Below are 24,523 nucleotides of genomic sequence, written 5' to 3' on the forward strand. Positions count from 1 at the left end.
ATGAGGACAAAGACAGTGTTGGGATGTGAGTTCTCTAATCCATATTTTCTGGTTACTTTCTCTTCCCTAAACACACCACCAGCTGTACCGCCGCCTCTCAGAAGTTCTTGGCCTGAATGACGAGACCATGGTCCTCAGCGTCTTCATCGGAAAAATGTAAGCGTTTGGGCTTGCCGCCAGCAAGAGTCCCTTGCAGTCCTGTTGCACCTGTAAAATGTGATCTTGGCATTGTGCTACCAGTGCCTTGGTATTCCAGCATTGATCGTTTGCGTCAGAAAATTGTGCATTTGAGTGTGTGACAAGCTGTGCTTAGAGATGTGGCCCGGCCCCAGAGCATTCCAGGCTTGTACAGGCAAGGATTTGATTTTGTTCCTGAGGAATCTCATCTGCAGCCTCTGGAATCACAGGTGAAGCCCTGTGGTGGCATTAGCACAACGGACCTTCCTCCCCAGTGATCAGTGCTCAGGCTCCCACCAGATCACCCTGCTGCCAGGATGCCCAGAGGGGGCATTCACTTTCTGGTGCTGATGTCCGCTAGGTGTGCCCCCCAGGAGGAAAGCCCCACTTGCACACGAGCTTACGCCTCTCCAACAGCATCACACCCTTGGAGAGTCTTGAATTTCCAAAATCTGGTGCTATTATTTGAATTGTCATCAAAGTTGGAGCTCCTCATTGGCCCTTTTTTGGTTCTTTTTTTTTTCTTTTCTTTTCTTTTCTTTCTTTCTTTTTTTTTTTTAAAAAGTTATACCCCTTTGTTTACATGTCCCCCTTTTTAGGAGCTCACTTTATCAAAGCACACCCAAGAAGCCCGATATATTACCCAGGGCTATGTGCAGTGTGACGTTTTGCCCTCATCCAACCGTCCCAAACCTAAACACTCATGAGCTGGTTAATAATTTAAGATGACAAAAGCAAAGGGGGTCTAAAGGACTCTGCCAGCCAAGAATCCAGAAGCAAGGGCTACTAGAATTCTGCAGCTGACAGTGGATGGTGCAGGTGCAGAATTGCATACGTCTGCATGTTATCACTGCCGCAGAAATCTCTTACCCTTGCTGCAGAAATCAGCCCTGGAGTGCCCCAGAATTCCAAGGGCCTGGGTATGGGCCAGTGTAGCTTTGGAACCAAGTAGTGAAGATTATCTGAAGGATAATTTTTCTAGTCAACCAAATGTAAGTACAGAGATTTTATACCCATTTTTTGTGGTTGTGATGTCTGTGAATTGGTGATGCAGATGTGTGGTGATTCTTGATGGATGATTTTCTTCTTCTCCCAACCCTCAAGGACACCAGGCATATCAAAAGCGTCTCCTGCTTTTTTTTTTTCTTTTTGTTCTCCAGCATCACCAACCTGAAGTACTGGGGCCGCTGTGAACCAATCACCTCCAAGACACTACAGCTTCTTAATGACCTCTCCATTGGATATCCTTTTCCAAGCCGGCTTCTGGGCAGAGCAGGAACTGGGGAGTGGAACTGGGGTGCCACAGAAATCATGGCCTCCTGCCGTTTCCACTTTAATTTAGCTTTATGTACACTTAAGTATCTCCTGTTCTCCTAGGGAACCAAAGGCAATACCCACATAGAATTCCAGACCCTAAAAATGAGCCAACCAACAAGCTAATAGTCTACCACAGACTTATTCCTGGCAGTCTCTTAAGATCCAGAAATACCCAGTAGGTCCGTCTGATAGATACACCCTCTGTAGCCAGGTTTTAGCATAGGTGGCACCAAAGTCCATCTGGATTGTCTATCAGTCTTTTGGTAGAAACAGCCTGATTACAAGCTTTGCAATAAAAGTAGTCACTACACTTCCTTTCGAGTTGATCTGCTGTAAAGGTTGAGTTGTTCTAAGACAGCCTTTGGCAACCAGAAGTCTGCAAGAGAAATAAGCCCTATAAAGATTATTCGAGTGACTTTTTTCTTAACTCTCCCAAAGGTACATAGCTCATTCCATCTAAGTGCATAGGAGAGAGGTTAATTCCCCACATGGTGGAGCCTTAGGCAGGCTTTGGGGCCGAATTTTCTCTTCGAAGCCTCATTGAGAAAAGCTCTTCTAGCATCATCATGATTCTTGGGAACTGCTGAGTATTATCTATTTTCTTACACATGGGAGTTTGGTATGGGTATCTCATTGATCAGTTAAATACTGTTTAGAAGAGAACAGTTTTTTCCCATTTGGCAGTGCCGTCCTCAGATGGTTAAGAAAAATACGTTATTGGGGTGTGGAACTCAGTAGATAAAGGAATTGTCCTTTGTCCTAGAAGATTCTCATCCTGCAGTAAAGATCCCTAGTTGGCATCACATTTTCCTTGACCTTCTTCCTTTGCCTTTACATACAGTAGTGTAAGGAAACTAGTGAAGCTGAGTGCAGTGCAGTTCATGCTGAACAATCACACGGTGAGTGATTGAGCCCCTCGTCCTGGCTCTGCTCCCCAGACAGCCCCGCATGCCACCTCAGCACATAAAGGAGGTGTTTACATTGAGTTCCTTGGTGCTGTTGCCACCCAAGACTGTTCCCTGACTCCCATCACTGCCAGATTACACTCTCTGTCAGAGCTGTTCTTTGGGATCCAGATAAATCACTGAATTATGGTAAAGTCGCCTACTATTATTCATACTAAGATAAATTATTAGGTAACAATAACGATAATTTTAAAAAAAAACTTTTTTTAATATCCCTCATACCCTTAAAGAATGATGATATAGCTAGCCATTAGCTTGAAAGGGCTCAGAAATTCTAAAATTACTGGCTTGCATTCTGCCTTTAACCATGTTTTTATCTTTTAAACTTGTTTTCTTTTTTTCAATAGAGCGAGCACTTTTCATTTTTGGGTATTAACAATCAGTCCAACCTGACAGACATGCGTTGTCGAACTACCTTCTACACAGCACTTGGGCGTCTCCTCATGGTGGATTTAGGTACTGCAACAAATCCTAGAAGCTTCTAAAGTAATCTGGCACTGTTCTAAATTTTTACTTGAGGATAGAAAACTAGATGTGGGGGAGGTCTTTGATGTTGTATCAACAGTAACAGGAGTTCCCGTTGTGGCGCAGTGGTTAACGAATCCGACTAGGAACCATGAGGTTGCGGGTTCGGTCCCTGGCCTTGCTCAGTGGGTTAACCATCCGGCGTTGCCGTGAGCTGTGATGTAGGTCGCAGACGCGGCTCGGATCCCGCGTTGTTGTGGCTCTGGCGTAGGCCGGCGGCTACAGCTCCAATTAGACCCCTAGCCTGGGAACCTCCATATGCCGCGGGAGCGGCCCAAGAAATAGCAAAAAGACAAAAAAATAAAATAAAATGAAAAAACAGTAACAAAACTCTGAAATAACAGTCTGCTTTCACCAAGCACACATCATGTTTTCGGGGTCCCTGTTGCTGGAAGAGAATAACAGTATGCATCTGAAGTTTTCATCTGATGTGTAGTGGTTTTGAAATTCTATTCATAAATCTCATCTGTAAAATAAAGGAATTGAAGAGTAAGATTCCTAAATGCCTCTTGTTGGCCAGGTAACCCCTCCTCCTGCATTGAGGTGCAACCCACCAGAGACAGATGGCCAGCACTGGCACATGTGACCCAGGAGAGCTTAGCACCGTTCCAGCTGTGGCTGTGATGTTAGCAGTTTGGGATCAGTTTATAACCTGAAGCTTAATAGTGTCATAATTTTTAGCTACTTAAATTTAACCCCACTAAAATTATATTATAAAACCTATATTTATGGAAGATTACCAAAAAGAAAAAAGAAAAGCCTCCACAAGCACCTGATTCAAGTATGAGTCTCATCCAGTCTCACCAGACTCAGTCCTTTCTCAACTGACTACAGTTCTCACTAAGGAAAAATAAATAAGTAACAGAGTACCTTGTACACATGAGAATCTCTGATGTTGAAGCTCAATGTCAGAAAAAATTAGGGCATCCCTGGACTAGATAATTTCTGTCGTGATTTTTCTAATTTAAAAGTTGTTTCTATATGCCCATTTTATTCTGAAGTTACAATTAATACCTATTGGGATAATGAAGGGACCCTTCTGAATTATCCTCAGGTCTGCACATCTTTCATACCATCTTGTTTTCCATGCATACATAACCTTGCGTTTTTTTATATTAGGGTCACACCCTGGGTTGTTTTCTTTACAGGAGAGGATGAAGACCAGTATGAGCAGTTCATGCTGCCACTCACAGCAGCGTTTGAGGCTGTGGCCCAGATGTTCAGCACTAATAGTTTCAACGAGCAAGAGGCAAAGGTGAGTCCTTTACCTACTGACCTATCAGTTTCTGGTTGAGGGCGGTCCCTGAGAGACTAAACTGGGTGTCACTGCAGAAAATAGCGCTTGTCTGTAAGTTTCCAATGATTTAGCTTTTTATTCAATCTCTTGGACTCCAGGGATTTTGAAGGAGAAGAACCAATGTAGGTTTATAAACTATTTTTATGTTAAAGTATGTTCTTAAACAGCCTTGAGGATTTTTTGTCTTAAGTTTTCAAATGTATTAGCATAAAGTTTTTTGTTTTCTCATTGCCTTTTTAATCACTATGGTACATTTACTTATGTCCCTTTTTCATTTTTAATACTGCTTTTAGTGCTCTCTTTTTTTTCTAGATCAGACCTGTTTTCTCATAATAAACTTTGCCCCACCAAAAAAATTTTTTTCTCTCTTTTTTTTTTTCCTCTTTTGTCTTGGGCTCATTTTTATCTGTATTTTCTGTTTGATTCATTTCTTCTCTTAATCTTTATTGTCATACATTCTCCTTGGGGTTATTCTGTTGTTGTAACTTAACTTTTCAGCCTTTCTTTTCTAATATGTAATCATTTAACAATGTTCCTCTAAGTGTATTATTCCACGAGCGGTGGTTTGTTTGTTTAAATTAGGGTAAAAAACAGGAGTCCCCGTCGTGGCACAGTGGTTAATAAGTCCAATTAGGAACCATGAGGTTGCGGGTTTGATCCCTGGCCTTGCTCAGCGGGTTAAGGATCCTGCATTGCCGTGAGCTGTGGTGTAGGTTGCAGATGCGGCTCGGATCCCGCGTTGCTGTGGCTCTGGCATAGGCTTGGCAGCTACAGCTTCAATTAGACCCCTAGCCTGGGAACCTCCATATACCACGGGAGCGGCCCTAGAAAAGGCAAAAAGGCAAAAATAAATAAATAAATTAAATAGAACTTAACCATTTTAGCCATTCTTTAAAATTTTTTTGTAGTTGATTCAGAATGTATTGTAGTTGATTCCATTCAAAAATTATATTGCTATGATTCAGTTTTTCATTTTTTTTCCCCATATGGTTTATCACAGGATACTGAATATACATCCCTGTGTTAGACAGTAAGACCTTGTTACTCATCTCGTGTATAACAGATGCATCTGCTAACCCCAAACCCCCAGTCTCAGGCATTGTTAAGTGAGCAGTTTAGCAGCATTAAGTATATTCACATTGTTGTGAAACAAATCTCCAGAATCCACAAGTTTTATTATGTAACATTTTCATTATCGTTCAGTTCTTTGTATTTTCTAATTTCCATTAAGCTTTCTTCTTTGACCTTTGAGTCATTTAATGGGTTTATGAATTTCCATATATATGGAATTTTTAAGTTACCTTTAGTTATTGATTTCTGGCTCAGAATTATCATTGCTTTGTTTTTGCTTTCCTCATCTTTTTACTTTATGCGCACCTGCTCTCCTTATCTCTATATATCTCTGAACCAAAACCAGAAAACACTAGGCTATTAATATTTATAGGACTTTTTTGCAGTGTTCATAAATGACACTGACACTGAATTTTAGAGCCACCAAATAGCCTGGGGTATTGCCCCTCCCGCCCCCCATACCAGGCTTTACCTGACATTCTAAAGTTCTTTTTCATCTTTAAAAAGCTTCTAGGAGTTCCCGTCGTGGCGCAGTGGTTAACGAATCCGACCAGGAACCATGAGGTTGCGGGTTCGGTCCCTGGCCTTGCTCAGTGGGTTAACAACCCGGTGTTGCCGTGAGCTGTGGTGTAGGTTGCAGACACGGCTCGGATCCCGCGTTGCTGTGGCTCTGGCGTAGGCCGGTGGCTACAGCTCTGATTTGACCCCTGGCCTGGGAACCTCCATATGCCGCGGGAGCGGCCCAAAGAAATAGCAAAAAAAAAGACAAAAAAAATCTTCTAGTTTTCTCTCCAAATTAGCAAAGAAGTCTGAACAACACCATTTGTCCAACTCTCCCCCCTCTTTTTTTTTTTTTTGGCCACAGCAGTGGAAGTGCCCAATAACCTAACCACTAGACAAGGGAACTCCCACAACTCTCTTCTCTCTACCCCAGTGTTCTGCAATCTGAGATGAGTACCATTCAAAGCTAAGGTTAATGTGGAACATCAATAACAGGCTGGAGTATCAACCACTGTGGAGGATTGCTGAGGGCTCTCAGTGAATTTCCCCCATCACGTTACTTCCATACAAAGCAAGTAAAGTTAATGACAAGAACCAACTTGGCCATGAACAACAGTGTTAGCGTATCTTTGTCGTGCCTCATATAACAAGTTTTTAGATTGCCCACATCTTACTTAAAATTGAGTTTAGGAATAAAACTATTTGTTTAAAACTGGCTAGTGGCAGAAATGTAGAGTTTTTGACAAATGAATCAGAATATTCAAATGTGCTACCTCCTTGAGCCTGCTGGTGACTTAATGCTTTAAAAATTGACTATTCAGAGCCCACTTAAGGAAGCATTGGATTTGGGAGTTCCCATTGTGGCGCAGTGGTTAATGAACCTGACTAGGAACCATGAGGTTGCAGGTTTGATCCCTGGCCTTGCTCAGTGGGTTAAGGATTCAGCGTTGCCATGAGCTGTGGAGTAGGTCGCAGATGCGGCTCGGATCCCCATTGCTCTGGCTCTGGCGTAGGCCAGGGCTACAGCTCCGATTAGACCTCTAACCTGGGAACCTCCATATGCCACGGGAGCGGCCCTGGAAAAGGCAAAAGAAAAAAAAAAAAAAAGAAAGCATTGAATTTGGAGTCTTGGTGTTGTAAGTCCTAATGCTGGCCCTCTTATTACCTACCAGCACGAGTGTTGGCAAGTTATTTGAGCTCATTGGGCGTCAGGCTCTTTTTCTGTAAGAGTGTGGTATTAGTGCTTTACACTTCCAAGATCTGACCTTTCAGTCTCTTTTCTCTACACTTCAGCCAGAGGGCAGGTACCTTGTAGACTCTCAGCCTCCTCCTGGCAGGGTCTGCACTTGAGTTCCTTTGGTGCTGGCACCTTTGTAATGAGATGTGGTACCAGACCTTTAGGAGTATGGCTCTCTCCTTCCCCTTGTGTGGATGTTTTTGCCTTTTTGTTGCTGTTGTTGTGCTCCCCCTCTTGAATAAGCTTCTTTGCTTTTCTGCTTTTTAAATATGATTTATCACATTAACGTCTTAAAATTTTAGCCTCTATTTTTGCTGTGATGGGCCAGGAACCACCTCTTTTTCTTGGCATAATAAGCTTCCAAAACTAATTATCCAAGTGAAAAGATTTTAATGGAAGAAATCAGTTCAGAATATTTGCGAAGGCATATTTGTTGATTGAGGGGAGGAAGCATTTGATTACAGATAGGTGCAGCCCCCATCAGGTGTTTATAGGTTTGATTTTCCTTCTATTTTTAACTTTATTTTTTGCCTTCTACTACAGAGAACTCTAGTTGGCCTAGTGAGAGACCTGAGAGGGATAGCTTTCGCCTTCAATGCCAAGACCAGCTTCATGATGCTGTTTGAATGGATGTATCCTAACTCATACTAGGGGCATACCACAGCAAGCCTTAACTGGAGTGTGTAGGGGTGGGGGAGTCATCAGGGAAGGAGGGGAAAGGAATTGTGAGGCAAGGAAGGTGAAGTCCTGCCGTATGTCCTGTAAGCTGTCATTCCATAGTGGTCTACGATGCTCCAATGGCGTAATGCTGCCTGCTCTGGGCTCTGAGATTGGGAAATGGGTGAGGCAGCTTTTCAGTTTCTCTTTTGGGGTCCCATTATAAATGTTACGTGTGAATTTTGCCATACTTAGAAAAAACAGACTTTTCAATCTACTTTTTAAAAAAGAAAAAGACAGCTCACTAGGAATTAGAACTAACCTTAAAACTTCATAATCTTGAACAAATCACTTCCAATCTAAGCACCTCTGTTTCTCAAATAGTGGCGTAAAGGAAAGAGCTGATAGCCTCTCATAGTGGTAAGAGGAAAAATAACAGTATAGAATACATTGTGCTTCTTAGGAGAAAGACATTATGTCAATTACGGTGTGTCATTAGATGCCTATTACAAGTTAAAGGATACATATTCACTTTAGCACCTTCTGGTTAGAAAAACTCTAAGATTAGCAAGCAAGAGACAGGAAACTAGAGAACTGTAATTTGGCAATTTGTGCTTGACCAGTAGTGAGAAATTACTTTCAAATCTGTACCTTCTGGACGCAGAATTCCTCCTTAGCTTTTCATCTGCAGCTATCCATCCTACATGCCAATTCTCCAGCGGGCAATTGAGCTGTGGTACCATGATCCAGCCTGTACCACACCTGTGCTCAAGCTGATGGCTGAATTGGTTCATAATAGGTAAGTGGAGAGATTTTCAAAGGGCACGATGCCCTTTTATCCAAGAAATCCCTGAGATAATTTACCTTTACCTAGCATTTTCAGCAGATTATAGAAGATAATTGAGTTCACTACTGTCAAAACTTGAAAACCTCTAAAATATTATATATGTTTTTATTTGTTTGAGAGAACAGCATCCCCAGCCACACAAAGCCATAGCTGCTTGCAGGAAATAAGTCACTTTTAAAAAGAGTCTTAAGAGGGGAGTTCCCGTCGTGGCGTAGCGGAAACGAATCCGACTAGGAACCATGAAGTTTTGGGTTCGATCCCTGGCCTCGCTCAGTGGGTTAGGGACAGCATTGCCATGAGCTGTGGTGTAGGTCGCAGACACGGCTCAGATCCCGTGTTGCTGTGGCTGTGGCGTAGGCCAGCGGCTACAGCTCTGCTTGGACCCCTAGCCTGGGAACCTCCACATGCCACGGGTGTGGCCCTAAAAAGACAAAAGATGAAAAAAAAAAAGTCTAAAGAGGGAGTTCCTGTCGCAGCTCAGCAGTAAATGAACCGGACTAGGATCCATGAGGACGTGGGTTTCATCCCTGGCCTGCCTCAGTGGGTTAAGGATCCAGTGTTGCAGTGAGCTGTGGTGTAGGTCGAAAATGAGGCTCGGATCTGGCATGGCTGTGGCTGTGGCGTAGGCCGGCAGCTGTGCTGTGATTTGACCCTTAGCCTGGGAACCTCCATATGCCATGGTGCGGCCCTAAAAAAATAAATAAAAAGAGTATCTATTGTGCCAGATAAAATCTCTGCCCACTTAGATGTTAGGTTGTAGGGGTACAGCAGACAGTAAAGCAAGTGTGGAAGATCATTTCAGACAGTGGTATGTGCTATGAGAAAATAAGGTAATAAAACAGAAGGGAATTGATGGAGAAGAGTCAGAGAAAGCCCCTCAGAGAAGGTCATGTGAGTAACGGCCAGAAAGATGCTGGTAGCCCTGCAAAGATAAGAGGAAGGGCATTCTAAGCAGAGGAAACAACTGCAGAGGTCCTGAGATGGGCAGGCTTGCTGGGACTTGAGACAGCAGAGTGCCACTGGCCAGAGCCTGCTGAGTGAGGGCGGGCCGTGGTGGGTGGCCACTTAGTTAAGCGGTGGCTGAAGAACGGCATGCAGCCTCATTACATGGGGAGCTGCTGGAGTGTTTCAACCAAGGGATTAAAATGGTCTCACTGACATCATTTAAAGTGTCATTCTAGCTCTACTTGGAGAATAAGACTGTAGGGGCAAGAGTGGAAGCAGAAGGACCATATGGGCAGATGGGTTCAGGGCATGCTGTAGAGCTGGACCTCGACGAGAATCAAGGGGACTTCTGGGTTTGAGACCTTAGCAGGGAGGGTCGGTGACGCTCATCAAGTCTAGGGGAGCAAAGCAAGGAGGAGGATGCTGGTCCAGGGGACAGTGAGGAACCCAGCACTCAGGTGCTGACATCGTTTGCCCTCCCTGCCTCCTGCCCTGTGGCATTCCCAGTCCCTTTACGTCTTTCCTTATAAAGAGGCTTGTACCCCCCCCCCCAGTTGCCACTAAACTATAGGGTAAACGTGGATTAATATCTGAAGGGCTGTGAGTTAGTAATACCAAGAAGTAACTGTGGTCGAAGCTATACTTAAACCACATTGAGAAGTTGAAGAGAACAAATTTACATACTGCCTCGTTTTCTTTGTTTCTTAAAAATCTTTTCAATTGGAGCAGTAGAGCTTGAAGCTAGCATTTTTGTCTTCAAGATAGAGGCTGTATGACTGGTTAAATTCTTGGATTAATTTGATTATTTCACATTAGTACAGGTAGCCTGCATCTTTCATGCAAAAAGAATCACCTAAGTACTCAGGTGAGAGCCAGGAGCATGTCTTCCAGCAGCATGCCTCTGACTTCCCTCTGTTCTTTGCTCAGATCCCAGAGGCTGCAGTTTGATGTCTCTTCCCCCAATGGCATCTTGCTCTTCAGAGAAACCAGCAAGATGATAACAATGTATGGTAAGTGCTTCAGAGGAGCAGACCCCTGGGAGTGAATTCCAGCTCAGTCGCCACACTGCAGGGTGGGTCTCGGGCTGTGCTGCTCATACCCTTGTGCGACAGCACCTTCGGTGGCAAGAGTTAAGAGGGCTGAGTGGGCATGCAAACTGTCGGTTACCATGTGGTTGAATCAGCATGTATCACGCGTCTCCTCAGGCAATCGCATCCTGACACTAGGAGAGGTCCCAAAGGACCAGGTCTATGCACTGAAGCTCAAGGGCATCTCCATCTGCTTCTCCATGCTGAAGGCTGCTCTCAGTGGGAGTTACGTCAATTTTGGAGTCTTCCGTCTCTATGGGGACGATGCCCTGGACAATGCTCTACAGACCTTCATCAAGCTGCTCCTCTCTATTCCCCACAGCGACCTCCTGGTAAGCCCAAAGCCTCATTGACAGGATCTGAGCTCCTCATCATGTGTCATGTTTAGTCTGGTTTTTTTGTTTGTTTGTTTTTCCTTTTTTTTTTTTTTCCTGAGACCATGAGTGACTGTTGAACTAGAAGCCAGTTCCAGCTAGGTCTTCTGTCTTCCTGTCTGAAGGGAACTATTTGATTTAAAGATCTTGCTTCATGTGTGCTGAGGTACACAGCACCTAGGCTGATTTTCGTCATTCTTCTCCCACAGGATTACCCCAAGCTCAGCCAGTCTTACTACTCACTACTGGAAGTCCTGACCCAGGACCACATGAACTTTATTGCAAGCCTGGAACCTCATGTCATCATGTATATTCTCTCTTCCATTTCCGAAGGACTTACTGCACTTGGTAAGCACTGGGTTGGTTGGTTGGCTGGTTAGTTTTTACCATTTAACTAAGCAGAAAGGGGAGAATCTTGCCCCAGTATCCAAAAGGATTACTGCTTCGGGGAGTTGGCCCTAAACAGAGTATATAACTCATGGGCACATTCTCATCCAGCAAAAACTCACTGATCCCCTCCTAAGGACCAGGCACTGTGCATGCGAGGCAGGAGCTTTAGGAGCTAGGCTTTAGGGGCTTTTTATCTGGAAGATGAAACAGACATGTAAAAAGACAACTGCCTGTTTACCACATTTAACCTACTTGCACACAGCAGTAGGGGTGAGTACCAGGTGCTGTGGGAGAGCTGGGGAAGAATCCTTAACCTCCTGGGTTTAAGGAGCTAGGCTCCTGCAAGGCTGGCCTAAGGATGGGTGTCAAAGCATAAAGCTAAAGGCTGAGCAGCAGGCGTTTTCCCGTTAGTCGGGGAGGATGCTTCCTAGTATCAGGAACAGCCAGTACCAGCCCCTAGAGGCCAGCAAGAGCCAGGAAATCCACATGGCTGGCACCTTTGCACAGGAGGAGAGAGGAAGCAAGAGAAGCTGGAGGGGCAGATCTAGAGATCACCAAGGGTGCTCTTCAGTCAGGCCAGGTGCTTGGAGTCTGTCCTTAGGGCAGTGCAAGCAGTGGAAGGGTTGACACAGCCAGCTCTGTATGTTTGTCCATCCTACTCCACCTGGGTCTAGTCAACCATCTTGTCAACCAAGCCGCCTTCCAGCAATCTTAGTAGGTGTGTATGTGTTCAGAGAATAAAATACATTGTTATATTAGGCTGAGCAAATGCACAGAGAATGACTTTTGGATTGTCTACTGTGGTGAGTCAGCCACACTTCTGTGCCACTTCTTTGATAGGCATTTACTTCCAGCAGGGTGCGGAGCCATATCTGGAACAGTCTAGCCAGGGTATCAGACCCTGCTTCGAAGGCTGCTTTACAGCTTCTTAAAAATAGAGGACCCACTGTGGTACAGTAGAAATGAATCTGACTAGTAACCGTGAGGCTGCAGGTTCGATCCCTGGCTTCGCTCAGTGGGTTTAAGGATCCAGTGTTGCCATGAGCTGTGATGTAAGTTGCAGATGTGGCTTGGATCCCATGTTGCTGTGGCGTAGGCCAGTAGCATGCCATGAGTGCGACCCTAAAAAGCAAAAAAATTAAAAAATAGAGGAACTTCTGCGTGAGTGGAAACGGGACAGTTTACTCTTGAAGGGATTCATCCCTTAGTCCCCTGGCCTCGTCTCACCCAGGTAGCTCTTTCTGCAGCCTGGGCTGTAGTGTCTGCAGCTTCCTGCCACACCTTCCCCCGGAGATGCCATAGGTAAATAATAGAGTGCCCCACTCTAACAAACTATAGATACTGACAGGCTTTGTGAAGCTGCGTTTAGTGACCCAGGGAACAGATGTGAGTAGTACAGGCTCACATCTCAGACTTGGATTCTAACCACTAGCAGTGTGATCTGGAGGGAAGACAACTACCTCTCCAAACTTAGTTTTTCTCATTTATAAAATGGAATACCTGCCTCCTGGAGTTCTCAAAAGAATAGAGGTAATAACTTCTTGTATGCACAACAATAGCACAATATCTGGCAATAAACGTACTTGCTATATACAGTACAAGCTTTTTGTTATTTTTTTTATGAAGCAGAAGACGTAAATCCACATCACACTGAGTCAGTAATTTCAGTATTATTTCTTTATATTGGTAGCTTTTATGACACACTTGCTTTCAAACTTAGAATGGGACCTTGGTGGACGGCGAGGGTGAGAGGTTAATAGGCAGCATCCTAAGCCATGGTCTTGGCTGAACTGGCCACAGTTCCCAGTTGGCCTGGGTACCTCTTTGGGATCTCAGCTGAGGGCATCTGACACTTGCCCAAATCACCATGAGCAGCTCTCTTCCACCTCTGCCCTTTCTTCCAGACACCATGGTATGCACAGGCTGCTGCTCCTGCCTGGACCACATTGTGACATACCTCTTCAAGCAGCTGTCACGTAGCACCAAGAAGAGGACGACGCCCCTGAACCAGGAAAGTGACCGCTTTCTGCATATCATGCAGCAGCATCCAGAGATGATCCAGCAGGTGAGGATCGTGAGGGGCGGGAGGCAGTGTGGGGTGTTCCACAGTGGAAGAACCTCTCTGCGAGAGGGAGGGGAGGCCAGGCAAGATGAGGCGTCTGACTAACATCTTACCTGGTTGATGCTGCCAAGGCGAATTTAAGTCTTGAATTGCAATAGAGTTTGAGTTTGCTGAGTAATCACTGGATATGGATATAGAAAATCAGAAAAAAAAAAAATCAGGTTCTGAGTTGTTCTCAGTGTCACACTAACCTCCATGCCTTGGGCCTGTCCTATGAGCACTATCCTCCTTCCCTGACAATGACTTCGCTCTTCCATTGCCATAAATGGAGCATGACTTGGCAGTACTTAGCTGTAAAATGTATACTGCCACTTGCAAAATAGAAACAAGAATGCAGGACAAAAGGAGATAACTGAAGACAAGGAGATCAAACCATATGCTTGCCATTATTTTATTTGTTTGCAACATTGTTTCAAAAATAAGATATGTAGAAATATACCAGAAAAAAATAGATAAGGAAAAGGAATCAATGGAATTATTTAGATTTTTAGCCAACGGTAGTTTAACCAATCTCATTTTGTCTTCAAAATGAGTAGTGGGGAGTTCCCCTCATGACTCAGTGGTAACGAATCTGATTCGTATCCATGAGGATGCGGGTTTGATCCCTGGCATCACTTAGTGGGTTAAGGATCCGGAGTTGCCGTGAGCTGTGGTGTAGGTTGCAGCTCAAATCCCACGTTGCTGTGGCTGTGGTGTAGGCTGGCAACTATAGCTGATTCCACCACTTGCCTGGGAACTTCCATATGCCATGGGTATGGCCCTAAAAAGACCAGAAAGAAAGGAAAAAAAAATGAGAGTAGTGAACATCCCCAAAATGTTATAAAGCTCTTCTAAGAAAAGTTCTTGGGAGCTATACTGGGAACTAGAGTGCAAGGTGGTTTTGCCTTGTTAGAGTCATTTACTTGACCCATCCCATTCCCAGAAAAATCAGGGTTAACTGGGAAGGTCCTTTTTTGTGTGTCTTTTTGTCATTTCTTGGGCCGCTCCCGTGGCATATGCAGGTTCCCAGGCTAGGAGTCGAATCGGAGCTGTAGCCGCCAGCCTACACCACAGCCACAGCAACGCGGGATCCGAGCCGCATCTGCGACCTACACCACAGCTCACGGCAACGCCGGATCCTTAACCCACTGAGCAAGGCCACAGATCGAACCCACAACCTCGTGGTTCCTCATCGGATTCGTTAACCACTGAGCCACGATGGGAACTCCGGAAGGTCCATTTTTAAATGAATTACCAAACCAATTTAAAGAGCAGGGAAGGAAATACCTTAGAAACAAAACTTGCCTTATAACAGAAGATTAAAGTGATTCTTGATAAAATATTTATCTGGTCTACTCTAGACAGAAAAGTCCTTCATCCTAATGAACTCCTATATTTAGAACCCGTAATTCTGCCTTGGGTAGCCGCACACGAGGTCACTGCCTCTGGCTCTCCATCCCCAGATGCTGTCAACGGTGCTGAACATCATCATCTTTGAAGACTGTAGGAACCAGTGGTCTATGTCCCGACCCCTGCTGGGCTTGATACTACTCAATGAAAAGGTAAGAGAGCCAGAGCCGGGGTAGGCACGCATCTGGCTGTCACTGTCCAGGGCACCGTGAGAAACAGAAGCACCCCCGGTTTTTGCGGTGAAAGAGGGAAAATGGCCTACTTTCTGAGCATGTTCTACTCATGCTCTCAACAACACACAGTCACTTAATGGTTAGAAGTCAGCAACTGGTAGTACAGACAAAAGGTCAAGGATGAGGAAGTGTTAGAAGAGAATTACCTGGAGATCAGAGCACCTAAGACCTACATTCTAGTTTCAGCTCTGCTATAAACATAAGTAAGTCTAGAGATGGAGCTCCATGTGGCTCAATGGTAACAGACCCGGTTAGTATCCATGAGGACGTGGGTTCGCTCTCTGGCCTCGCTCAGTGGGTTAAGAATCCTGAGTTGCCATGAGCTGCAGTATAGGTCGCAGACGCTGCTCAGATCCCATGTTGCTGTGGCATAGGCTGTGGCGTAGGCTGGCAGTTGCAGCTCCAATTCCACCTATATGCCATGGGTGTGGTCCTAAAAAGACAAAAAAAAGTTAAGTCTAGAGATTCCTATAAAAGAAGAATCTGGATCATATGACCCTCACAGCATTTATAAATTTTAAAGTCTTGATTTTTAAGTAGGATAAAAATACATTGTCCTACAGGTACTTGCTTAAACTTGCTTGAACTTAAAAAAAAAAAAAAAGTATCTGTTTCTTCTTGGAGAACACACCTTCCATTTCTGCAGGTGATGGAAAGCTCATCAGCCTCCCCATTTTTTTCTCCTATAGTATTTTTCTGACCTAAGGAACAGTATCGTGAACAGCCAGCCACCAGAGAAACAGCAGGCTATGCATCTGTGTTTTGAAAACCTGATGGAAGGCATTGAGCGAAATCTTCTAACGAAAAACAGGGACAGGTGAGTGTAGAGGGCTCTGCCAAGAAATCCTAGGCAACTGTTATTTTTCAAATCACTGAAATGAGGGAGACCCCTTAAAAGTCTTAGAGCCATCTAAAGCAGTACTGCCCAATAGAATATCAAGCCATACAAGTAATTTTAAATTTTCTAGTTGCCACATCTAAAAGGGGGTGTTTAAAAAAAAAGCATTCAATTTAATATATTTTTAACCCATGTAGTCAAAATATTACCGTGTCATTTTGTAATCGGTATTTTTAAATGGAGAATTTTAACATTCTTTTTATTGAACTAAGTCATCAGGATCCTTTGTATTTTACACTTAAATTGTCTTTAATTTTAATTAATTTAAAATATGGTATTTAAAGTTCATTAAGGTGCAGTTGAACAACTGGATTTTAAATGTCTTTTAATTAGATTCAGTTCCTTAGTTACACTGAGCATATTTCACATGCTTAACAGCCACATGTGGCGGATGGCTACCATACTGGACAACACAGCTCTGTTGGCATTCAGAAATGAGACAGCTTCATTCTCTTCCAGCCCTCACTTTGTGAGAGTTACCTTCCATCTCTGTCAGTGAGATTCCTTTTGTGCTGCCATGAGCCCAAGGTGATCCTGCAAGCCCTAGATTTGACCAGATCTCAAGGCCTGCCCTGAAGCTGTCAGGTAGAAGAGGGCCTTAAACTAGCTCAACTTTCCCTTGAGGTCTTAAGACTGAGGTAAATTGACCTTAGAAATAGAACCCATTGATTCATGCAATTCTGCTCTTGGTAGCCACTAGTCTGCTCAAGACATTCTAGGCAGACTTTCCGCTTCCACCCCACTCCCCCAACCTACATGCATCCTCTCTGTAGGTTCACCCAGAACCTGTCAGCATTCCGTCGAGAAGTCAACGATTCGATGAAGAATTCCACTTATGGCGTGAATAGCAATGATATGATGAGCTGACACCTCCTTGGACTCCACGTGTACAGAGCAGCGTCCCTTTGGTCTGGCCCAGAGGGGCAAACAATTACAAAGGAGAGGGCCTGGCTGATCCTGGCCCCCTCCTCCAGGGGTGTGGGGAAAATGGCAAAGGTCAACTAGCTTCTTCCCCAGGGAATAGGGGTGTGAGTGCACTCACTGGGGGGCAGGGCGCTGCTGGTTCCGGGGGGACTGGGTGGGAAGGGTGGTGGGAGGAGACAGAGACACAAATGTGTGAGACTCCAGCCTCCTCCTCCTGGGGCCACCCAAGGGGAAAGAACCCCCAGTGTCCTGCCACAACCTGCCTTGTATAAACATGTACATTTTTTCATAACATTTTGAACAAGGTTTATATTGACTCAAGTTTAAAAACAAAGTGTGACTGAAAAATTTTTACAGAGTCTAGTGCACCAATGCTGATGTGAGGGGTTGTGTATGCGAGTGAGGAAAAAAAAATGTGTATTCTGGTGGCCTGAAGCTTTACTGGACGAGGATGTGTGAACGTGCAGAGATATATTTAGTGACACAGTGTAGAGAGGCAAAAAAAAAAAGTAAAAATTCCAAATGTATATTTTTTCTTATTGCCCTTTCCTTGCCCCCAAATTCTCACTTCCTGTTACTATATTACCCTTGTTATTAGGAACTCTAAGCCATGCAGAGCACCATCCCTCCCCCTCAGCCAGAAATGCTGCCCTGGGTCCCTTGGCCTCTTGCAGTGAAAGACAACTCCAGCTAAAAGTGTTTGGTGTTCTTAGCTTCATCCTCTTTCCCACTCTGCTTACCCTCATCCTCAGACAGATGCCTCTTGCTTTTAAAAGTCAGATGCGACCCTGTGATTTAGGGTTCCTAGTCTCTGCAAAGGTGGAGACCAGAGAGAAGGAGCTGAGCCAGCTGCTCTCCCTTTGAGCAGTCTGGATGAGTCCACCAGAGGCCCAGTGGCGTGTGGCCAATAACTTTCAGTCTTCCCCAGCCGTCGAGGCAGTGTGTGTGGATGTGTGCGTGTGGATATTTATATATGTACCCTGCACTCGTGAATGTATGAACTGGAGGAAGTTACTACAGTGGAGGGGTTCTTAATAACAAGGTCTGCCTAGCATGAAGTATTTAACATTCTCCCACTCCTTTAAAAATATACATTTTTATAAAATGAAAACCATAATAAATGTTTTGAATATTAAAAAAAATTAACCTACAGAGGAAAATTAATGGAGAAAGCTATTTGCCTTGTACTTTTTCCACAATTGTTGCTGCTAGTTGTACGCATCTCTAGTTCAGCTCTTGCCCATGGGACACTCATCAATTAGGTTTTATTTTTATTTCTCTCCTCTACCCCCAGAAACAAGCCTGTTGATTTTTTTTTTTTTTTCCTTCTCCTCTGGCGACTGTGTGGTGAATCCTTTCTTGCGTGATCAGGTTGCGGATAGACTTGTAAGGGTGTTTGCTGCATACAGTGTAAGCATTGTGACCGCCAATAAACTTCAATGGTTTCTACTGACGTGGTTTCAGCAATCAAGTCTAGTGTGTCTACAGGGACATGTCTCACTCTGAACACATGACGGTGTTTGAAACGTGCATTCCTAAAAGCCAGTGGGTGACAGGGACCGCTCAAGCTAACCTTGTGACATTAGCTTGTTGCTCCTTTGACTAAGTCTGACTCAGTGTCTTTTATCTATCTGTATATAGAAAATATGCTGGGTCCATAGCTATAAAAGTGAAGCCACTCTACCTCTTTATGAGCTTCCAGGCAATAACATTGGTAACCAGGAGAGAGGTAAGAATTGCAGAAACCCCAGTTAAGTTAATGTTCTGATGTCTGCTCCTCTAACGTGGACTGGGCTTCACTCATTAGACCCTGACATGTTTAAAGATAAATGTTATCCCTTAAAACACTGCACAGACCTCATGAGCCATAATTACCAAGTGAAGAGCACTATAGTTAACAGAGTATTTCTCATGCCCATGCTATGAAGTACTTAGGTATAAAAGAACTTGGTTGCCAGGAACATTGAAAAGTATTAAGGTACTACAATACCTACCTGTACCTTAATGCAGATTTATATTCAGTAATCACAGCTGTGGAGGGCCACTCTTGTCCACTAGATTTAGCTACTTTTTGTCTATTTGGTCTCTGGTCCAAAGTTATTTCAGTGACACCCCCCCCCCCAAAAAGTATATTCTAATAGCTAGAAGACAAATAGAATTGATTCATCTTAGCCAAGTCTGTATCTAAGCCTAACAAAAACTGAACACAGCCAGGCTTCATTCATATGCAGAATGCTGCAGTCACATGCTCCAGTGACCTGGAATTCTAATTTTGTAGTAAATAAGATAAAATACAACTTTCTCACAGGTACCTGAAAGAGAAATCCTCCCTGTCCCCAACTATCCTGAGCTACAGTTTTATCAGCAAAATCCCAAACCCCACCTTTCCTTCCACAAAAGCAATTTCAAAGGCAAAAAATTTAGCAGAGATGCTATCTCCTCAGTGCAGCCCTAAGCACTGTCCAATCACGACACAGTTAAAATCTTACCAAACATATCAAACTTTTAAACAGTAAAGCTGCTTTCTTGAACACCCCCAAAATAGCTTCTTTTTTTGTGATCAAGTATAAGCAGTTTCACACGATTCAGCCTAATCACTGTTCATCTTTAAACTTTGGTTCCTCAAGAAATCTCATGGCGGCTTTATTTAGTTGAAGCATGAGGTTATTACTTTCTAAGCTATCCTGGGCATCAAGTCAGGCATCTTTGGACAGTGTTTCCTGACACAGACTACCCTGACGTTAATAAAACACCTTGAGTCTTTATTGCAGATTACTAAACTGTATTATGTGTGTATGTATGTATTTGATTTGTTGGCTTTGCCAATAAATAGGGTTATCTATTCCCACTAAAGTATAAATCAGACAAAGGAAGAAGGGATTTGGCCAAGGATCAAATTTTAGGTTTCTAGATTTTAAGAAGTAAGGGCTTTCAGCCACATACCAATTTTCTAATGACAAGTAACAACCTACTAAGAAATAATAGTTTTATATTCTGCAAACACAAACTTATTAAAAACTTATTTTCTTCCCCCAAGTGGGAAAATGTTCTAATTCCGTGTGAAGTTTCAACCAAGTGTGGAAACAGGCCACTTTTCAAAACACCTGTGGTCATAGGGTAAGATGAACTGCCTCTAGAGTGCCAAAACACCTCTCTACATCCTGTCTACCACTGGCCAATCCTCTTTCCACCCAAAATTTTAAGCTACATCTACAAATAAACCTAGATCTACAAAGATAATTACAAGGCACCTGCAAAAGCCATAGCTCTGATAACAAGACCTGGGAAAATGTAAATAATGATAACTATTCTAAAAGTCCTAGTTCTTTAAATATTTTAAAAGTAAACTTGAATTTTTTTTTTTTTTTGGTCTTTTTAGGGCCATGCCCATGGCATGTGGAGGTTCCCAGTCTAGAGGTCATAGCCACCAGCCTATGCCAGAGCCACACAATGTGGGATCTGAGCCATCTGCGACCTATGCCACAGCTCGAGGCAACACCAGATCCTTAACCCAATGTCAGGGATCAAACCCACATCTTCATAGATGCTAGTTATGTTCATTAATCACTGAGCCACAACAGGAACTCCAAAAAGATGAGAATTCACTCACCAGCCATAATTACTACAGCAACCAAAGTTAGGTGCTAGATAATGTCTAAGGGTTCTTGCCTCTGTAGCTGGTCTCCTGAGTATTATATCTTAGGTTTCTTAAATACTCTGGAATTCACTGCTCAGCCACTTCAGTGTGTTTCAGGATCAATGAGTTTCATTGAACAAATCTGCTGCCAGACAATGGGACATCAGATGATCTGAATAGAGGATGAGGAGTTCCCCAGTAGCCCAGGAAATTGGGGATCTGACATTGTTGCTGATGTGGTGCAGGTTCAATCCCTGGCCCCAGAACATCTGCATGCCACAGGCACAGCAAAAAAAGAAAAAAAAAAAGGGATGAGGATGAAATTAAGCTTGGTTTTGGTTCCTAGGATTGCCTGACTGCTGTCTATTCATTTGTCAGCATCCACTATAAGCCATATACTTTTTAGAGTCAACAACAGAAGGAAACTAAAAAGAGCAAAAAACATAATTTACAAGGCAAATGCACTGTCACTCTTCTCTGTAAAATCCCCCAACAGTACAAAGTGACTCCAGAATAGGGTAGTGAACAATACTTACACAAAAGCCATACACAGTTATATTTTAAATTCTGTTTGAGAACCACGACGACAGACGACTTATAAAACATAAGCACAACAGCATCACCTAAATGGCCCAAACCATCCCATTAATGGGTCACAAAGAAAAGAAGAGTTCCCCTAGTGGCGCAGTGGAAACAAATCCAACTAGGAACCATGAGGTTTCGGGTTCGATCCCTGGCCCTGCTCAGTGGGTTAAAGGATCCGGCATTGCCGTGAGCTGTGGTGTTGGCCGCAGACACAGCTTGGATCTGACGTGGCTGTGGCTGTGGTGTAGGCTGGCAGCTGTACCTCTGATTGGACCCCTAGCCTGGGAACCCCCATATGCCGTGGGTGTGGAAAAGGAAAAAAAAAAAAAAATGAAGAATGGCAAGTGAGGAATCTCCTAACCCCTGCTGTTGGATAACAAATTAAGAAAGTAGATGCATATCTGGATTCAAGCTCTAGAGAACAAACTCAGGATAAGAACCGATTAAGTGGATAGTAAGTTTGGTCTTATGTAAAGCTCAGAGGAGCCACTCTTCAGCATTTGATAGAAGGGTGGACAAACGTAAGATCAGTATCTTTGAAATCAGACCCAAACCATCCACCCTCAGCTCTTATAGACTGATGACAACACTGCACTGAAGGTAAAGCATCCTCTCAAGGCTAAATTAGTTCAATTGGAAAACTAATGGAAATGAAACCACTTTTCAGTTAAAGAATATAACCAGCCATTATCATTTCTATTTATCTGGAAACCATTTCCCCACCTTTTAACACCTTGGAGTTTGGGACATGTGTCACAAGGCAAACCAAGTCATAAACTACCAACCAAGCTACAAACTGCAAGAGAACCCTTCCATTCAATTAGACTGTTGGCACTTCCATCTCTGCCTCTACACCCTACCTTGTGCCCTTTGCCCATCTTTTCAAACTGAGAGAGGGTGTATTTCGGGATCGAGGAGTCACTAAACAAGCTGCCAGAGGGTGGGACACCAGATGATCAGAATGGAGAGAGCCTTCGTATCTGCAGACTCCCCATCCTGTCCCTAAGTCTTAGGGCGTACTCACCCGTTTAACTGAGCTATTTCTAACCTCACCAGCTCCCTGTCCCAGCAACCAAAACGTGCTTCTGACGAGCTAGGACCAAAGAAAAAGATGAATGTAAAGGATGTGTATATGGGACGTGGGAGGAACTGCAGAAGATGGTAGGTGGAGAGTAGTTGGACCTCATTTGGGTGAAGGCCCTACAGAAAGAGACCTCGACTGCCTGCGTTGAGCGGGTTAAAACACTGTTTGCAGAGGCCTCTGACAGTAGCCTCCCAGCCCTGCGAAGGAAATCGGGAAAGAATTCACCCCTGAACCGGCAGGGCTTCCCCAACAAGCCTCCGCGCACCGGAGAAGGTTCGGCGCGTCCGTTCCGACCCTGCCGCACCTGCGCAGACAGCCCCGCGTCCGAGGCGTGTCTTCTCAGCTTCGCCGCTCCCCCACCGCTGCCGCACTGCGCAGGCGCAGTCACGACTCCTTCCTCCGCTACGTGGGCTGCGATGGCAGATTCCGGTAGGGTCTGCGCGGGTTGTGGTTTCGGGAGCTTTCATTTGGGGGAAGGTCAGAGTTGGACCATGTTCCCGGTGGAGGTATTCACAGTGGCACTGTTCAAGGACTTGGCCTCTGGCTGGGAAGAAAACCAGTGGAGTGGGCAAAACAGACCGAAAAAGATGGCTTTTGGGAGCTCTGTTCTGAGATACGAAGGAGGAGCCTCCCAGAGGAGCGCAAACTGACCTAACCGGGTTGGAAGAAGGCGGGGAAGAACACTCAGCGCAGAAGCACTGAGGCGGGAAACGTCTTCTACCTTTCCAGGAGCTGCAAATATAGCATGACCAAAGAGGGAGTGCAGTCCCCTATGTGTCTGTGGAGCACAGGAGGCTGGGATTTGATCCTAAAAGCCATTAAGTCTCAAGGTAGCCTAGTGACCAATCCTAATTATTTAATTTACCAACTAGTGATTAATAAGGATTTGAACGAAGGCAAGGGCTGTGGGGAAAGAGTTGAGCAATACTGGGAATGAGGGGTGGAATCAACAGGACTCTGTAAGGGTAAAGGAAAGTGGATTTTAGTACCATTCGTGGGATCCAGAATAGAGTGCAACTGAGTCAAAGTGGAGGAATCATGGGGAAGAGGTCAGAGTACTTGGTGAGCCTGAATGGAACTGTGGTCCAAGGCGACTTCCATGCTCTTGCAAGCAGAGCCCTGGAATTGCACGAAACAATCGGAAAACAGAAGCGGAGGGAACATGTCCCGATCATTTTATGAAACAAGCCTTCCCTGATACCAAAACCGAAGACATTAAAGAAGAAGACAGAAAACCTTTGGACATAGCCCTCACAAACATGAATGCAAAAATACTTAACAAAATATGAACAAATCAAATCCAGGAATATATAAGAAAGCATAAAATGTCATGACCAAATGGGACTGTTCATGGAAATGCAAGTTGGTTTAAAACATTTAAAAAAATCAATAAATGTAATTCACCATATAAACAAAGGTGAAAAAGCTGGTCATCTCAATGGATAAAGAAAAAGCATGTGACAAAATATAATTCAAGATTAAGATTTTCAGCATTCTAGGAAAAAAAAAAAGACAGGAGTTCCCGTCGTGGCGCAGTGGTTTACGATCCGACTAGGAACCATGAGGTTGCAGGTTCGGTCCCTGCCCTTGCTCAGTGGGTTAACGATCCGGTGTTGCCGTGAGCTGTGGTGTAGGTCGAAGATGGGGCTCGGATCCCGCGTTGCTGTGGCTCTGGTGTAGGCCCCTAGCCTGGGAATCTCCATATGATGCAGGAGCGGCCCAAAAAATGGCAAAAAAAAAAAAAGATTTTCAGCATTTAGGATTAGAAAGAAATAGGCCTAGCCCATTAAAGGACATCTATGAAAACCCTACCACCAACAACATACTTAAAGGTGAAAGACTGTTTCCACTAAGATGGAAATGAGGAAAGAATGCCCACTCTTATCACTTCTATTCAACATTGTACCTGAGGTCCTAACTAGAGAAATACACACACAATGTGATATGGCACACAGGTCAAAAATGAAAAAGTTGGAGTTCCCGTCCTGGCGCAGTGGTTAACGAATCTGACTAGGAACCATGAGGTTGCAGGTTCGGTCCCTGGCCTTGCTCAGTGGGTTAAGGATCCGGCGTTGCCATGAGCTGTGGTGTAGGTCGCAGACGCGGCTCAGATCCCTTATTGCTGTGGCTCTGGCGTAGGCTGGTGGCTACAGCTCCAATTCGACCCCTAGCCTGGGAACCTCCATATGCCACGGGATCGGCCCAAAGAAATGGCAAAAAGACCAAAAAAAAAAAAGAAAAAGTAAAACTGTCTTTATAC

The 24,523-nt window shown here is 44.2% G+C and overlaps 1 protein-coding gene across 4 annotated transcripts in view; it reads left to right on the top strand.

The window, feature by feature from the left end:
* XPO7 (exportin 7) overlaps positions 1-18,410 on the top strand; it is a 95,550-nt gene extending 77,140 nt beyond the window's left edge. For all 4 annotated transcript variants that reach the window (XM_047762470.1, XM_047762472.1, XM_047762469.1 and 1 more), the window contains exons 15-28: positions 83-156; positions 1,338-1,418; positions 2,330-2,393; positions 2,807-2,915; positions 4,133-4,239; positions 7,634-7,722; positions 8,439-8,546; positions 10,467-10,549; positions 10,745-10,959; positions 11,211-11,349; positions 13,296-13,456; positions 14,956-15,054; positions 15,825-15,952; positions 16,807-18,410. In XM_047762470.1, coding sequence (XP_047618426.1) covers positions 83-156; positions 1,338-1,418; positions 2,330-2,393; positions 2,807-2,915; positions 4,133-4,239; positions 7,634-7,722; positions 8,439-8,546; positions 10,467-10,549; positions 10,745-10,959; positions 11,211-11,349; positions 13,296-13,456; positions 14,956-15,054; positions 15,825-15,952; positions 16,807-16,900 — 1,551 coding nt within the window. In that variant the 3' untranslated portion in view covers positions 16,901-18,410. The remainder of the gene's footprint in view (positions 1-82; positions 157-1,337; positions 1,419-2,329; positions 2,394-2,806; positions 2,916-4,132; positions 4,240-7,633; positions 7,723-8,438; positions 8,547-10,466; positions 10,550-10,744; positions 10,960-11,210; positions 11,350-13,295; positions 13,457-14,955; positions 15,055-15,824; positions 15,953-16,806) is intronic.
* The last annotated feature ends 6,113 nt before the right edge of the window (positions 18,411-24,523 follow it).

The sequence above is a fragment of the Phacochoerus africanus genome, chromosome 15, assembly GCF_016906955.1.
Source record: "Phacochoerus africanus isolate WHEZ1 chromosome 15, ROS_Pafr_v1, whole genome shotgun sequence".
Taxonomy (NCBI): Eukaryota; Metazoa; Chordata; class Mammalia; order Artiodactyla; family Suidae; genus Phacochoerus; species Phacochoerus africanus.